This window comes from Copadichromis virginalis, linkage group LG12 (assembly GCF_057382275.1).
Source record: "Copadichromis virginalis isolate Kocher_CV1m ecotype Utaka linkage group LG12, C_Virginalis_male_GT1.1, whole genome shotgun sequence".
Classification (NCBI taxonomy): Eukaryota; Metazoa; Chordata; class Actinopteri; order Cichliformes; family Cichlidae; genus Copadichromis; species Copadichromis virginalis.
In genome coordinates, this window is record NC_140629.1 from 18,013,783 (window position 1) to 18,029,665 (window position 15,883).

Consider the following 15,883-nt stretch of genomic DNA (forward strand, 5'->3'; position numbering starts at 1 on the left):
AGGATTCCAGTGAACAACAGAGAGTCCCATTATCCACAAATGGAGAAACCTCGGAACAGTTTTGAGCAAGCGGTCACAAAATAGCCCTGAACAACATCTAAAGAACTGCAGGCCTCACTTGTCTCAGATAAGGTAAGAGTTCATGATTCAACAATCAAAAATGGGCAAAAGTGGCATCCATGTAGGAGTCCCAGGGCATAACCGCTGCTGAACAAAATGAAAGCAAATGCTCACCTCGCACTTTCCAAAAAAGCATCTTGGTGATCCAAGACTTCAGGGAAAATATTCTGTAGACTGGTGAGTCAAAAGTTGAACTTTTGTGAGGTTTGAGTCCTGTTACATATGTGTAAAACTATCACAGCATTTCATAAAAACTACAATTAGGTTATACAGCAGGACAATAATTTGGATAATCTGAAACACACTTGCAAGTCTGTCTTTGAATGGCTAAAAATAAAAAAGCCAAAAAAACAAAGCAAAAAGAAGGTTTTGTAGTGGCCTAGTAAAAGTCTCAACTTGAACCCAATTGAGATGCTTTAGCATGAACACGCTCATAAACCCTCCAATGTGCCTGACCTAAAAGAATTCTGTAAAGACAAATGGGACAATCACTGGTAATCCATATTTTACAGGAATGTAAAAGACTCATTACTCAGCCTGGTTTTCTTCGTCTAATATAAAAAATCTGTTCTGCTCCGAAACATGTAAATGAGACAAAGATGCAAAAAAAGAAAGAAATCATGAAGGGAAGTAATTTCACAAACCTGTTCAATGTATATGATCATGTCACATCATTATGACATCAAATTAATTATGCATTAAACATTAAAAAATATTGTTCAGTGTTTTTTGGGTCATTTTTTTCTACCCCAGGACCTGCTTCAATGTTCATTGGGTCAGATCTTGAGGGTAAACAGCGTTACACTGGCCTTCTCCAGGATGTCCGCTTGTACCACACTAAGCTGAACCGCAGCCATATCCACGAGCTCCACACTCAGCCCCCTAAAGCAGACCTGCGTACCATCTCTGGTTACCTACGATACCAGCAGGATGAGAGGCAGAAGTCATTTGTGGTGGAGGCGAGAGATGACACTGAGGAGGAAGGAGAGGAGGTATTCTACCTACAGTTGGTTGCAGTGCGCGGTGGAGCACGCCTCCCCCTCCCCAGACCCACTGCAATTTTACGAGTCTTGAAGAGTGACAATGCCAATGGGCTTTTTGGATTCACTGGGTCCTGCATACCTGATGTAAGTGTCTGTTGTTATCAATAGTCAAGCTGCTTCATGAAAGTCTTTCAAGCAATTAAACAAGAAAGTAAATCAGACTACTAAATAAATTATGTGGTTTGCATGACCACAGTGTCATTAATATTGTGCTTAATGTCATCACTCACTTGTCTCTACACAGTAAACATATGCATAGAAGCAGATGTAATGTAAACCCATTTGATTGTCAGCCCCTGTCCTGCTGCATTTTTTATTAGTCTTCATGCTCGGCTGCAGAGAGAGCATGCTTTCTCTTAGTAGCTGGATTGGATGAGTGGGCTCTCGTCTTGGGTCATATCAGGTAGAGTGACAGCTGGTGAGGCAACAGCAGGTCTGTCGGTGAGGGCATTCCTATAGTAGAGGATCAGGAGTTCCTTTGCTAGAAATGAGAGATCTTGTTCCCCATTTCAATCAATATAACAGGTGGCAGAGCTGCTGATGGCATTCCATCAGAACCAGTGCGTCTCCATTACTGTATCTCCTACCGCTAGAAAATTAAAGGCAAAGGAACATGTGGGCTATCAAATGATCGCACTCTAAATCACATTATTAGTATGCTGGAATTATATTGGGCTGTAGTTAGTAAGGCTAGCGCATTTGAATCTAACAAATTGTAATAAGTGACGAAGATGCATTTAGTATTGATCAAGTCCTCCTTTGGTTCTGAATTCATTAATGTTTTTATTTCTTTGTCCCCAAAGACCACCGCAGAGGGCTCCACTATATCTTGTGTGATTGAGCGTATGCGGGGATTGCTGGACCATGTTTATGTCAACTACACTGTAACCCAACTGGACAGCGACACACCGGCCAATCAAGATTTTCTTAATGCAACCGGAGCTGTGCTTTTCACGCCTGGAGATCCTTCTCAGGTTTGTGCGAGAGTTGGGGAAAGCCCTTCTGAATTTATGCAGGATGACAAAGACTGTAGTCACTCACTGCGTACAATCAAATGTTAAAGCAGCTACCGATTGCTGTCTTTCAGATTCACCCATCTGTAGTGTTTATTGATAACCAGCCCCGCCTAGTGGTTGGTTGGTTGGTTGCAGATTTTTGGATAAAATAACAGGTGTTTGCTGAAACTGACCACTTGGAAGTGGCATAAATATAGATTATTTTCAAAAGTGCAATGCAATCTAAAAATACCATATCATACCACTTAATTTATAAAGCACTTTAAAAAAATAACAGGACTGACCAGTACCACCAGTGCTGTACAATAACACCAAGCATAAAAGAAATGCAAAAGAGCTGTGGAAGTTAAACCATAAAAGAATACATCAATTAAGAGACTTAAATAAAAACAATTAAAAGAATTTTAAATTAATTTGTAAATGAACTGGAAGCTGGTGAAGCGAGCAATGGAGGCCTACTAATTCCAATAAGAAGTGCATTGCTTTAATTGAGATGACGTTATAAAATGATGTATTAATATTTGAAGGTTGCATTTGGAGAGAAGAGGGTTGATTTTTTAACAGCAGTCTCAACTGGAAACATGCGGGATTTTACCGGTGTGTTCAAATGAGAGTCGAACTTTAGAGCAGAATCCAATTTCAAACCTGAATTTGTAATAATCAATTTCTCATATGGGGCTGGAGAGGAAAGGTGGACAAAGGTGCCACTGGGTCTAAACAACATGACTTTTGTCAAATTTAGCTTTTGTTCATCTTTCTGTTAGGTACTGAACCTGCTGGTGTTGGATGATAACCTCCCAGAGCTTGCAGAGTCCTTTCAGGTTGTGCTGGTGTCTGCAGAGTCCGGTGATGGGAAGCCAGGCTCGACCCCCACAAGTGGAGCAAGCATTGACCCCAATAGCTCTGTTAACACCATCACTGTCACAGCTAGTGACCATCCCTATGGTATTTACTACCATTCCCCAAAAACAACACTATTTTTCTCTCAGTGTTGCTTAGTGTATAAGCACAAGTATGTTTATTTTGCTGCAAGTGGTTTATTAGGGAGCTAAAATATCAGTACAATTTTCCCTCTTCTTGTCTGTGTCTTACTACTTTCATCATACCTTTTGCCTCCTTCTTATTACATCCTCCTTACTGCTGTCACTAAACACATGAACATCCTTATGCAGGGCTGCTGCAGTTTCAGCCCACTCCTCCAGGAGAGGGTTTGATCTCTCCAGCGTTGGAACCTGCTCACATCACTGTAAACGAAGAAGATGGAGAGATTAGTTTGCTGGTGGCCAGAGCTCAAGGCATTTTGGGTAGGATCATGGTGGGATATAGAACAACCCCCTTCACAGCATCCAGCCCTGAAGACTATGAGGTTGGTTTCACTGATGATGTATTGATGAACAAGCAAATAGGTGAAGGGAAAATATGTTTTGGCTGCTCACTGGTTTCCTATTTTTCCATATGCTCCTGGCAGGACTCAGAGGGCATGTTGGACTTTCTTCCAGGGGAAAGGTTAAAGTTCATAAATGTCACCATCATAGATAATCCTGTCCCTGAACTGGAAAAGATATTTAGAGTGGAGCTCTACAATGCAGATGGAGGAGGTGGGAATTCTTAGCTGTATGATCAGCATGTTTTTTTTCTCAGTTTTTATCTTAAGTAGCTCTTTATTGCACATCTTTCTTAGCTGTCTTTACCTTTTTTATTTAGAACTGAACTGACCCTGTATTCTGCGCTGCTGTTTTTCTGTATTCTATGTGTGGTCCCCTCCTGTGTGTTTCCCAATACCTTCACATGTGGCTGCCAACCTACGCTCCTTCCCATTCGCCCTTCAATCTTTACTCTTCTGATGTGACACTTCCCTGATCCTCATGTTTGATCCATCAGTGGATCATTTTCTGCATAGTGAAGGGAGTGGTAGTGGGGAGAGTGACTATCAATTGCTCCTTCCGTCCTATCGCCACCATGGTAAGTAGCCCCCTCCTTTTCCCCTTCAAACTGCTTCTAGTCTGTGCTCCTTCTTCCCCACAATGGTCTGCGATGCATATACACACTCATACATTTGCAAGCGTGTGTGTGTGTGTGCATATACATGTTTGCTATAATGTGTGTGGTATTTACATTAAGCTGTGAGCCTCTGTGAGAAGGAGCTCAGGGAGATTTATGTGGGAAAAGCAAACACCCTTTCATGGAGCAAGAAAATTAAAGTAGTTAATGTGAGCTGTTACATACCACTACCACATACTGTGAAGTAATCTCCACATAATGTATAGAGCTTGTATTTTAATCTGATGCTCTTTGGGATACTAGTAATATTAATATTACTTTATTAACTGGTAAGGAGACTTGTATTATCATTGGTCTGCTTTAACTGCTTGATTGATACTTTTTTCATTTCATTCACTTTAGGATCAAACTCCTAAAATGCAACCAGAATGAATTAATTGTTAGTAAAATACATTTGATATTTTCTGTGCAGCCAGCTTGGGAGTTGCATCTCGCATTGCAGTCACCATTGCAGCATCTGATGATGCCCATGGAGTGTTTCAGTTTAGTCCTGAGTCGCTGTCTGTTAATGGGACAGAGCCAGAGGATGGGCATAGTTCTGTGCTTCTGAAGGTCAGTGTACAACACTATTGAAAAATTAGGACCTTCCCAGTGATTGTTTATCTTATGTTCTTTGTTCTCATTTTTTCTTTCCCAGGTGGATAGGTCCTTTGGTGACCTTTCCAATGTAACTGTGTACTGGGAAGCTGATCCCAGTTCTGAGGGGGAGCTTCTTAGCAGGTTTGGAAACATCACCTTTGGTGTAGGCCAGACTTCACAGAACATCATCGTCACTGTGGTCGAGGATGAGATGCCCGAGTTGGACAAGAGCTTCACTGTGTCCTTGGTTAAAGTGTCACATGGTCGTCTGGGTGTCAGGACATCTGCTAATCTGACTGTGCTCGCCAGCGATGATCCATATGGTGTTTTTGTATTCGCTAATGCATCAAAGTCGGTTCGACTTCCTGAAGCTGACTCAACTGTCTCCCTCGCCATCCAGCGACAGAGAGGCCTGATGGGTCAGGTGTGATCTGCAGAAGATTTAGAAACTTAATAGAAACCATAGAAAATAAATCCAGTTAAGCTTCTGTTTTTTTGACTTTTAAATATATAAATAGCTTGGATTGACAGATTTCAACTTGTGGTATCATGTATCAAATTATATATTGTTTTCCGTTTTTATTTCATCTAGGTGCGAGTCACATATGGGACACTAAATGAGAAAGACCCAGAACCCTACAGGACCCCTGGGGTTGGCCGAGCCACTGAGGGGCGGGATTTTATTCCTCTGCTCGATTCTGTTGTATTCTTGGCCAATCAGAGTGAAGCAAACATCACCCTCAGAGTTTTGGATGATGAAGATCCAGAAAGGGATGAGTCGGTGTTTGTGAAGTTAATCAGTGCTCATCTCATCAGAGGAGAACAGGGGAGGCTTGGTAAGATGAAGACATGGAAAAAATACTTAACATATGATATGATATGATATGATATGATATGATATGATTCTTTCAGTTTCCAATTCCCCTTCTCTGGGTGCCAGGAGTAATATTGTAGCTCAGGTGATAGTGGAGGCCAGTGATGATGCTTTTGGAATCCTCCAGCTGTCAGCATCTGCTGTCAGTGTGGCTGAACACTACGTTGGGCCCATAATCAACGTCACCCGTGTTGGGGGCATTTTTGCTGATGTATCTGTAAAGTTCAGAGCAGTGCCTTTGACCGCTAGAGTCAGTAAGTATGACTGTAGAGGTGACTCTTTCTCTCTACAGTATGCGTGTGAGCAACAAGGCTTGTCATTGTGTTTTCAACATGTTTAACTTTGTAGGTGAAGACTACAGCGTAGCCTCAACTGATGTTGTCCTCCTAGAAGGGGAGTCCAGTAAATCAGTACCAATCTATGTTATTAATGATGTGATCCCTGAGTTGGAGGAGACTTTCCTCATTGAGCTCATCAACCAGACGACAGGAGGAGCTCTTCTGGGAGAGGTTACACGTGCCATCATCACCATACTGCCATCCGATGACCCTTTTGGTGCTTTTGGTTAGTAGCCCATATACAGGATCATTTTAACCTTTCTTTCTATTCACAGTTTGTCATTGTTTACCAACTTCTCCCCCCCCCCCCCCCCCCCCCCTTTTTTCTTTTAAAATCTATCTAGTCTTCAAGGCTATTCCAGTTACAATAGAGGAGCCAGACACTGACTCTACTGTTGTCACATTACCTATTGTGCGTAATGCTGGCACTATTGGCACAGTGACAGTTAAATGGCAGGCCACTGTCAATGGTAAACTGGCAGTAGGGGACATTAGGCCCACATCAGGAGAGGTAACGTTTGCTCCTGGAGACACCATGAAGACACTCAGTGTGGAGATTCTAGCTGACAATGTACCTGAAATTACTGAGGTAAGAAGCTGTGGGTGGAAATGTCATTGTGAATTATCTCAAATGATACATTATTAGAAGTATTTTTTATTACTTATTATTTGTTATCTTTGTCACTTTCTTTCTGTTTTTTCTAGACAATTAAGGTAGAGCTAATTGATGCTAGTAATGGAGGAAACTTGGGAGCTGATACATCTGTTAATATAATCGTGCCTGCCAATGATAACCCGTATGGAACAGTGTACTTTGAACACTCTACGTACCGCGTCCAGGAGCCACTTGAGGGAGTTTATAGAGCCAATATCACTGTTCGTAGGAGGTATTTTTTTTATTTTATGATTTCTGTGTCACTACATTCACATTGAATAAGCTATTCCTCTCTGCTGTCGTTCTGTTGTAATCACCGTTGTCTTTATTACAGGGATGGTCACTTTGGTCGCTTGGAGATCATGTACAGCACCTCTGAAATTGACATTGTTGGCATGGCTCAGGATAAAGGCCAGAATCTGTCTATGTACTACAACGTTCCAAAACCAGGCGTTCCAGCTGCTGCACTCCTTAAGACATTTAACCTCACCGGTCAGAGAGACCTCCTGGCTGCATGTGCTGCTGCTTGTCTGAGAGAGCGTGCATGCCAGGCCTTCTCTCTGTCATCAAGTGGGACCCCATCTTGCACTTGGGTGCCATCAGGGGCTGACCAATTGACCTCTCAGTCCCAAGTTATGACTTATGTAAAAAACATGACTGCAGCTGCTGTCTTGTTCAGTTCCCAGGCTGTGGCAGGAAGTGATTACACCCCTGTGACGGCTCAAAGAGCCTTCATGGATGATGGATCAGTGGTTGCAAACCTCACAGTCCTGATTTTGACTGATTCTTTCCCTGAAATGGATGAGAGCTTCTCCATTCAGATATTAAAGGTAAAAATCAATTATATGCTGTATGTTTATTCTACATTAATGATGGTTTAACTTCTTTGGAATAAATTCTGTATTTGCTGTCATTAGAGTTTTATGGGAAACTGTAAAAATTAAACCTCTTTATCATGTGTTGTCTGAAGGTCGAGCTAATAAATTTGACCGTACCACAGAAGAACTTGCCCTCAGTTGGTCAACCGGACAAAGCAGTAGTCACTATAGGGGTGAATGGAGATGCATTTGGGGTATTTTTGATCTACAGCCTCAGTCCCAACACCACTAATCAGGGGCTCTATCTAGAAGTTCGAGAGGAGCCTATGGTTGTGCCTCTGGTTATAGAGAGGAGAGGAGGGAATCTGGGTACAGTCACTGTAGAATGGAGCTTTGTTGGAGGAGAGGCTTCACCAGATGCCGACTTTACGGGGACTGGAGGAACTCTGGTCTTTGATGGTATGTGCATTACTCAACAATGAGTAATAGTTTTAGGACAGCTTTCTATTAAGTGGGTATCCAGTGGTCCAGTGTCAGGTCCTTATCAGACCTAATAATCTGGTGGATTAGAAGAACATCTAACACTTAGGCTATGTGGCTTGTCTTTTTTCCTGTCTGTCTGCAGGTTCTTTAAAGAAGACAGTAGAGATCGTAATCAGAGATGATGCTGTACCCGAGGACAATGAGAGCCTAATGATTGGACTTGTAAATACGGCTGGAGGAAGTCGAATCCTGCCCAGCTCTGACACTGTAACCATTGTGATACTGGCCAATGACAACGTGGCTGGGATAGTAGGATTCCATTCAGGCTCCCGCTCTATCATCGCCAGAGAAGGTGGATGGCTGTGTTTTGTAATTTGCAAATGTGCTTCAATATTTTCTTTATGGTGTGTGTACCATGTCCGCCTCATATTATTATTTATATTTATTTAGGAATCAGAGAATACACAGCATGCTGCCGGTTTTCTGTTTATATATTGACTTAGAAACGTGATCAACTGAGATTTCCATACAACTAAAACAAGTATAATAATATTCAATTCAGAAGTCCATAAATCTAACCATGTTCAAAAACTACAAGAAATACATCTATAAGATAAATGCATGTTTCAGACTGATTTGAAATTTAAAGTTTCTCATTTGTGGCTTGCATTGAATTTACTAAACATTGGAAATAAGGGCATATAATTTTAAAAAAAGGTTATACTCAGGTTACACTTGATTGCAAATGTTAGAGACATTATGTTTTACCTTACAGGTGAAAAGCTGTCCCTCTTAGTGTTGAGAACGGCTCCAGGTCTGGGTAATGTTACTGTGGATTGGACTATACAAGGGCCGCTTGTACACCGAACCTTCACCCAAACCTCAGGAACCCTGTTCTTTACCAAGGTAAATAGTTTTGTGGCAGAATCATAGTCAACCATGTTTATTTCACAGTTAAAGCACAAATGTGTAATTACCGTCTGTAATTGGGCACCTCGAGGAGTAATTGTATGTTCTGTGAATGTGTTTTATAGGGAGAATTGAATGATACCATAGTCCTTCAGCTTCTTGATGATGCCACACCAGAGAACAAAGATGAATACAGAGTTTCATTGTCCAACATACAAACCTTTGGTAACAAACTCCACTTAGTATCTATTTGATTGATAATTGTGTGGCGTATCTTTGTGTGCAAACTATAAATACCAAAAATAACTCTTCCCTGCAGACTTAATAAACTGACTTCTACACAGGTGTTGTGGTGACGGGCCATGCTGCCCTTGATGCTCAAGGCAGTGAGGCAGTGATTACTGTGGACACCAGCGATAAGCCCTATGGCCTGCTGACTATTGCGCCAACATCTCTTAGAGTGACCACAGAGGAACGAGAACAGATTATAAAGATCTACATCAACAGAGAGTTTGGAGCCTCTGGTCAGTGGTTCAACTATGAATTTAAAAAAAAGGAGAAACATTCTAACAAATTAATTCCTGTATACCTCTTAAAGTTTTGTATCCACTTTTTACAGATAAACCTTATTTTTGTGTGTACAGGGGCAGTGAATATCACCTATGAGGTTATAAGAGGTTCTGTGCAAAACCTATCCCAGGTAGAAGGGGCTCTAGCTGAGCCGGGACAAGACTTCATCTCCGGTACCGGTTACGTAATTCTTCAGGAGGGACAGACTTCTGTTGCCATCCCTGTTACCATACTGGAGGTAAAACCTGTGACTGCCTCCCATAATGCGACATTTCCATTCATCAAACTTGACAGCACTGTTTTATAACTCACCACTGTGAACTCTTCCCACTGTGCCTCAGTAATTATATACCCTTTGAACTTTCTTCTCATTGTTATTAGGTGTATGTGCAGAATGTTTGCGATGCTGAACTGGCTCGACAAGATGATAAAATAAGATCTTGTTCGCTTTTTTTGGAGCAGATTAATTTTGATTTGTAAGTTCACATTTTTTTTTGTTTTATTAGGATGACATCCCAGAGTTGCAGGAATTCTTCCTGGTCAACATAACATCAGCAGTGCTCATCACGACCCTCGCAACTGTTCCCCAGCTAGGTATGGAAAACTGTGAGAGTGCTCCAGTCACTGCTTAGTTTTAGTTATGTTAACTTATCCTTAACTTTGACCATAAAATACAATGTTATAACTTCTTTGTCAAATTACATTAAAAAAAGTTTTGCTGTTTTGTTTCTTTTAGATTTTACCGCTCTTGTCCAAAATATCATTTGCGTAATTTCACAAAATCCCTCTTTTCTTTTCCATAATTTCTCTTGCTCTGTCTGATGAGTAGAGGTTGTGTATTGCACATTGTCAGGTAAAAATAAAATGCTCACAATGCCCAAAATCTAATAGTAACTGATGCACAATAATAGTTTATGGTACATTGAATCTCAACATTATAGTTATTTTTAAAATGCACCATGAAAGAGCTTGGTAGTTATTGCTACTGCTTCTGCATAATCCAAACCTCAGGCCAATTTATGAATGAGTAAGTTTAGAAAGTGATGACTTGACAGAATACTACAGGCAGAATAGCACTTGGAGGTTCTCAGAATATTATCAGCCTTCTGCCTGGAGACGCACTGTAAACACACGGCAGCTCTTTTGGCAGCAATCATTATGTGGGTTGGATGGTGAGATTGATGCTTTCCATGATTGAGGAAGCCTGGGGATTTGGAGGGAGCCGAGTAGCCCTGTGTGGTGAGGAAAGAGAAAGCCAAACTAAACCCGTAGCTGGCCTCCCAGTGTCTTGGCCACAGAGTCAATGGGAAATGACTCTTCAAGAGGTCATAAATCAGTCCACCCAAAAGACTTAGCTCCTCAGACTCACAAGGCACTTACAAGAGGTGATTCTTAGCTATAATCCTTCTCTTAAATGTAGCATGACAGAAGATAGATCTTCTACTGCTTTCTCAATACACTCTATTGCTCTTGGTGCTTGCGCTGTAGTTACAGGCGAAAGAAATCACTGCTATTTACCACGGTAAACATGACAACCTTAAGGTCGTCATTCATTCCGTCTGTGATGTGGTGTCTTTCCCAGACACACAGGGTCTGGTGGCAGAAGTCAGCATTGCTGCTAATGATGGAATCAGAGGAGTCATTGAATGGACAAACACTGTGTAAGACAAGCATCCAGAAATAACTCAGATGTTCTGTAGATGATTTGTAGATGCTCTAATAAAAAATGTGTTTTGGTTTTCAGGTTTGAAGTGAATGAAACAATAGGGTCTCTGACTCTAGTTGCCTACAGGAATAAGGGAACACATGGAAATGTTTCTCTTTCCTTCTTCGCTCAGAACCTGGAAGCTCAAAAGGAGCTGGACTACAATACAAGTGAAACGGTAAGCACAGCATCAGCGACCTGGAGAAATGTTTGAGTATTAACAAGGACAAAATGTATTGAAATTGTAATATCTTTAATTGCCTTTCATCTAAAAGCGATTCTCAGTTCTGAACAAGATGAACAAGTTTTTAAACTAAGGTGCCCTGTCTCCACCAAGGTGATCCATTTTGCTGATGGTGAAAGGTATAAGTTTGTAGAAGTGCAGATTACCGATGATGCCTTTCCAGAGAGTGCTGAGAGATTCCAGCTCATCCTGTCCAAGCCTTCTCCCGGGCTGCAGCTGGGCACCAATACCACGGGTATGTAAAATAAAATGCTGTGATTTTTTTTTTTTTTAACTCAGCAGCCTAAGGCAGCTTATAGGCCATATTCAATTAAAAAGTCAAGACTTTCAGTTTAAAATTTGATATAAAAGTTTAAACCATTACAATAGCTAATACTTGTTACTGATTTGATGGCAGGATTTACAGAAATTGTACAATTTTAAAAATGTGTATCAGGCCATCTCAAGTCAGTGAATAGTTTTATATTGAAAATGGTGACTATACCAACATCTTCAAGCGTTTAATATTGCAGTTAACTGGTAAGTATTTGTTAAAGTCACTACAAATAAGCTTCAAATAAGCTTATTAAGCTTAAAGTTATTTACACTGCATTAGATATAGAAATATATAATAAAGACACCTGGTTTGCTATTATTATTATTATTATTATTATTAATAGCTAATAAATCAATACATGTCCATGTTACAGTATTGTTTGGTCTGTTTGTGTTGCTGGTAAACTGATGTACTTAGTGCACTCATATGTAGAAAAAACATTGTGCCTGTTGCTAGGCTTTTGCTAGGCGATGTTATGGCGTCATAGTAAATCAACGTTTGTGAATATAAACGAGATGTTCTTGTTGTTAACTTGAAATGATTTTCATAACATGTTATAGGTGCGTAAATGCTAAAAACAGGTCATTTTAGTCAATTGGTAGTAGGTGGCTTGGTAACATGATGACATCATCATGTCCGATAGGTAAGAATCTTTGATCAATATAATACTACTTATTTCTTTTCTTATAGCAACTGTAACTATACTGGCCAGTGATGATGGACATGGTGTAATTTCATTTAACACCACCAAGCATTTCCTGTTGAGAGAGCCCACCTCTCTGTCAGGGCTGAGTGAGAGTGTGGCCAACCTATATGTGGTTCGAAACCCAGAGGAAGGCACATTTGGCACCGTATCTGTTCAGTTTACCATCACTGATGCCAACGGCACCCAAGCGGAGGGCGATTTGATACCTACACACGGGTTTGTGGTCCTGGAGGATGGAGTCAGATTTAAGGTGAACAAAATGAGATTTTTACAGCATACAAACTGATGCGTTAGAAAACATCCATACACGTGTGTCAGTTTTCCTTTTATTTTCCATTCCAAGCCTTAAAATTGCACCTTATAGCAGTCATCTGTAATCACAATAATTATCAATTTATCATTTCAGAATTGTGTGGTGTGCGTTTTCTGATTAATGATGACTCACATTTGTGCTGTTTCAGATGCTGGAGATTAGCGTAATGCTTGATGCTGAACCTGAAGGGAATGAAACCTTCAGAGTGACCCTGTCAAGCCCAACAGGAGGTGCACGGCTCGGTGACCAGCTCCAAACTCTCATCACCGTCCTGGAGAACTTAGCTCCTTCTGGCCTGTTTCGAATTGGACCTTCTCTCAACAGGTCTGAGCACAGATGCATTAAAACCATCATAAACTTTGAAAAGATGTTTCTGAGTGTGCTCAGACACTCTTTTATATACCTAGTCCTCTTCATTTTGTGTTATCTGTACAGAACTAGCACTGAAATTGTTGCAGAGGAAGGTGGCAGAGCGGTCTTCCTCACTGTGTCTCGCAGTAATGGTTTGGAGTCAGCAGTCAGCGTGGAATGGGAGATTCAGTCTGGCACAGCTGTTGCCTCAGGTCAGACCAATAAAGGTTTAAATTTTAAGCCACCGCAACCTACCAAAGTCTCTTAAATTCCTCTCTTTTCTATTCTGGCTCCTTTATTTTGTTCCATTGTTTGTTATTTTTTTATGATTCCTTTTTTCTCTTTTCTTTAAGGGGGTTACGTGCCAGTCATAGGCGTGTATCAGACCTTTGAAGACAGTCCAACCTCTGCTTGGTGCTCACTTCCTGAGGGACCTTCCTTGCTGGCTGTGAGGCTAGATATGAGGCCCACTGTTGGATCCTCTCACACCTTGGCCACTTTGTATCGATGGCAGGGTGTTTTCGTGCCAGTAGAGGTATGTTAGCAACACTGTATCTAAAACAGCGTGGTGGTCCTGGTACAATTAAGCAGCACCTCCATTGTTAGCTTAAAAATCTCTTTGTCTTTTTGTTGTTACAGTCTGTTACGATTCAGGACCCAGGCAGATGTGTTGGGTTTGCAATAAATGGTTCTACCTACATAGGCATTACACATAGTGGCCTTCCTTTCTCCCCTGCTGCCAACCTCAGCATCTTTAAATTGCAGAAGGATCTCAATATCACATTGGTAATTCTGAACCCAATAATAATACAACATTTCTATCAAGTTTTCTTACATTACTATAACACTTCTTGCATTATGTCTGCATAATTTGATTTCTTTAGGAACAAGTCTTGGGTGTTGAAGCCCTGAATGTGAAACACTTCTCCACTGAAGGCAGAGATTATCTGATAGCGTCAAGCCAGGTGACGATGACCACTGAAACAGACTTAATTATTTACTTTAATGTCAAAATTATTACAAATATGCAGATGTTCCTCATGTAAGGTATTCAGAACCTTTTATGACTGAAATTACTTTCGTCTCCTTGATGCTGCAGATTTTCATTTGGACTGGAGGCTCTTTTACGCTTCACCAGACTCTTGACTTCAAACAGGACATCCTCAGTGCAACTACGTTAACTCGTGCAGACACTCCCTACTTGCTGGTGTGCATAGACAGACAGAATGCGAGCTGCTTCCTGCTTCGGTGGACCAGTGGAAGATTTCAGAATCCACAGCCTCTCCCGCTTTCTGGCAGAGCAAGTCAGGTGGAGAAAATCAACAGAAGAACTGAGGAAATTCTTCTGTTGGTTGCTGTTGAAGGTGATCTTTCCTGCTTTGGCATGAAATGTGTGAATGGTGCAAGTTTTATTTTGAATTTAAATTCAGGTATATCCATATTTGAAGATAGGTGACCAGAAGAATTAAGCAGAATTGGAATGAAATACACATAAATTCCTAAAACACTGGCGCAGAGATTGCATATTTACCACATTTAATCAAGTGCGTGTAATCTGCAGTATGCCAAAATGATGGTTTGGTTTTTGAAGCAATGAGATGCCATTTTTTCTGGTTGTAGTGTTTGTGTGTATTGGGCAGCGGTTAGATCTTGGTTAGCTTAGTACAAACAAACTGCTGATACTCCAGAAGGAAAACAGAAATATTTGTATCTATTACATTGTTCTGTTGTCTCAGTTAAGTTTGCAAAATTTACCATGTCGACTAGGCCCATGTATTTATACTATGCTCTGTATATTTTGACGAGACATAATCCTTCAGAGTCTAAAAAAAGCACAGAGTGTTTTTGGTTCAGACCCCTTGTGGGTTTATGGGGAATGCCTTAGTGTGGAGCGGAGCAGAGCCACACATTGGCCCAGAGTTTGTAATTTGTCAGTCCTGGGTGTGTCAGCGAGGCCAGTGGTTTCTTTTTACACAAACATGCTATTCTAGTGTGAAAGAACTTAAGTCTGTATTTGTTTTCATGTGCCTGTATTTTTTCAGGTCTGTTTCCATCCTGTGAGGTGTTACAATGGAGCTCAGAGCAGGCTTCACCACAACTCCATCAGTCTATTCCTCACCCTGGCCTCACATCTATTCATTCCTTCACTGATCCTTCTGGAATCGGTAAGCACAACTGTCACAAACTGCCGTGTGATGATACACTGTTGTCTGTAAATATCTGGAGAACAGTCGTGTGATGGACAGTACTCATAGGATGACAGTTCCTCATTCACTAGGATAATGATACTAAAAATACAGCAACACACAAAGAAACAAGGTTTTGTCTTTAGCATTTTAGCATTCAGATGCATGTTAACACAATGCCAAAATCTTCCCAGGAGTGGATGTCTCAGCAAAAAGACCTCAGAGAAATTGCAAAAAAACTAAGAGCTACATGTCAGACTCTAAGGGCCGCAGTTAGCTTGTTAAATGTTAACGTTCATGACAGTCCAATTAGCTTGCCCGGAGGGGTTGCCAGGAGAAAGCCTCCTCTCTTTGAAAAGAATATGGCACCATTGTGGTTTGTTCAGTTGCCTCTGAGCAAACCACAAGACTTCTAGAACAATGTCCTTTGGATAAACAAGACCAAATTGGCCATAATGCACAGTGCCATGTTTGAGATACTGTCCATAAATAAATGCCCACAAACCTCAATGAACTGAAGCAATGTTGTAAAGAATAGTAAGCCAAGATTCCTCTGCAAGGATACAAGACTGATAAAGTCATGCAGAAAATGATTA

At 41.0% G+C, this 15,883-nt stretch overlaps 1 protein-coding gene across 1 annotated transcript in view; it reads left to right on the plus strand.

Annotated features, from left to right (window-relative positions):
• The window catches only part of adgrv1 (adhesion G protein-coupled receptor V1), a 116,681-nt gene that overhangs the window by 16,863 nt on the left and 83,935 nt on the right, over positions 1-15,883 (plus strand). Inside the window, exons 21-53 of the mRNA XM_085475126.1 lie at positions 874-1,247; positions 1,967-2,137; positions 2,944-3,124; positions 3,352-3,545; positions 3,648-3,777; positions 4,061-4,141; positions 4,653-4,792; positions 4,878-5,243; positions 5,412-5,655; positions 5,732-5,947; positions 6,042-6,257; positions 6,376-6,620; positions 6,737-6,918; positions 7,021-7,516; positions 7,657-7,963; positions 8,130-8,339; positions 8,763-8,893; positions 9,022-9,121; positions 9,241-9,420; positions 9,541-9,704; positions 9,973-10,060; positions 10,296-10,319; positions 11,049-11,127; positions 11,211-11,349; positions 11,509-11,650; positions 12,422-12,687; positions 12,899-13,074; positions 13,186-13,313; positions 13,455-13,636; positions 13,741-13,887; positions 13,986-14,066; positions 14,201-14,465; positions 15,144-15,266. Of these exons, the coding sequence (XP_085331252.1) occupies positions 874-1,247; positions 1,967-2,137; positions 2,944-3,124; positions 3,352-3,545; positions 3,648-3,777; positions 4,061-4,141; positions 4,653-4,792; positions 4,878-5,243; positions 5,412-5,655; positions 5,732-5,947; positions 6,042-6,257; positions 6,376-6,620; positions 6,737-6,918; positions 7,021-7,516; positions 7,657-7,963; positions 8,130-8,339; positions 8,763-8,893; positions 9,022-9,121; positions 9,241-9,420; positions 9,541-9,704; positions 9,973-10,060; positions 10,296-10,319; positions 11,049-11,127; positions 11,211-11,349; positions 11,509-11,650; positions 12,422-12,687; positions 12,899-13,074; positions 13,186-13,313; positions 13,455-13,636; positions 13,741-13,887; positions 13,986-14,066; positions 14,201-14,465; positions 15,144-15,266 (6,168 nt within the window). The remainder of the gene's footprint in view (positions 1-873; positions 1,248-1,966; positions 2,138-2,943; positions 3,125-3,351; positions 3,546-3,647; positions 3,778-4,060; positions 4,142-4,652; positions 4,793-4,877; positions 5,244-5,411; positions 5,656-5,731; positions 5,948-6,041; positions 6,258-6,375; positions 6,621-6,736; positions 6,919-7,020; positions 7,517-7,656; positions 7,964-8,129; positions 8,340-8,762; positions 8,894-9,021; positions 9,122-9,240; positions 9,421-9,540; positions 9,705-9,972; positions 10,061-10,295; positions 10,320-11,048; positions 11,128-11,210; positions 11,350-11,508; positions 11,651-12,421; positions 12,688-12,898; positions 13,075-13,185; positions 13,314-13,454; positions 13,637-13,740; positions 13,888-13,985; positions 14,067-14,200; positions 14,466-15,143; positions 15,267-15,883) is intronic.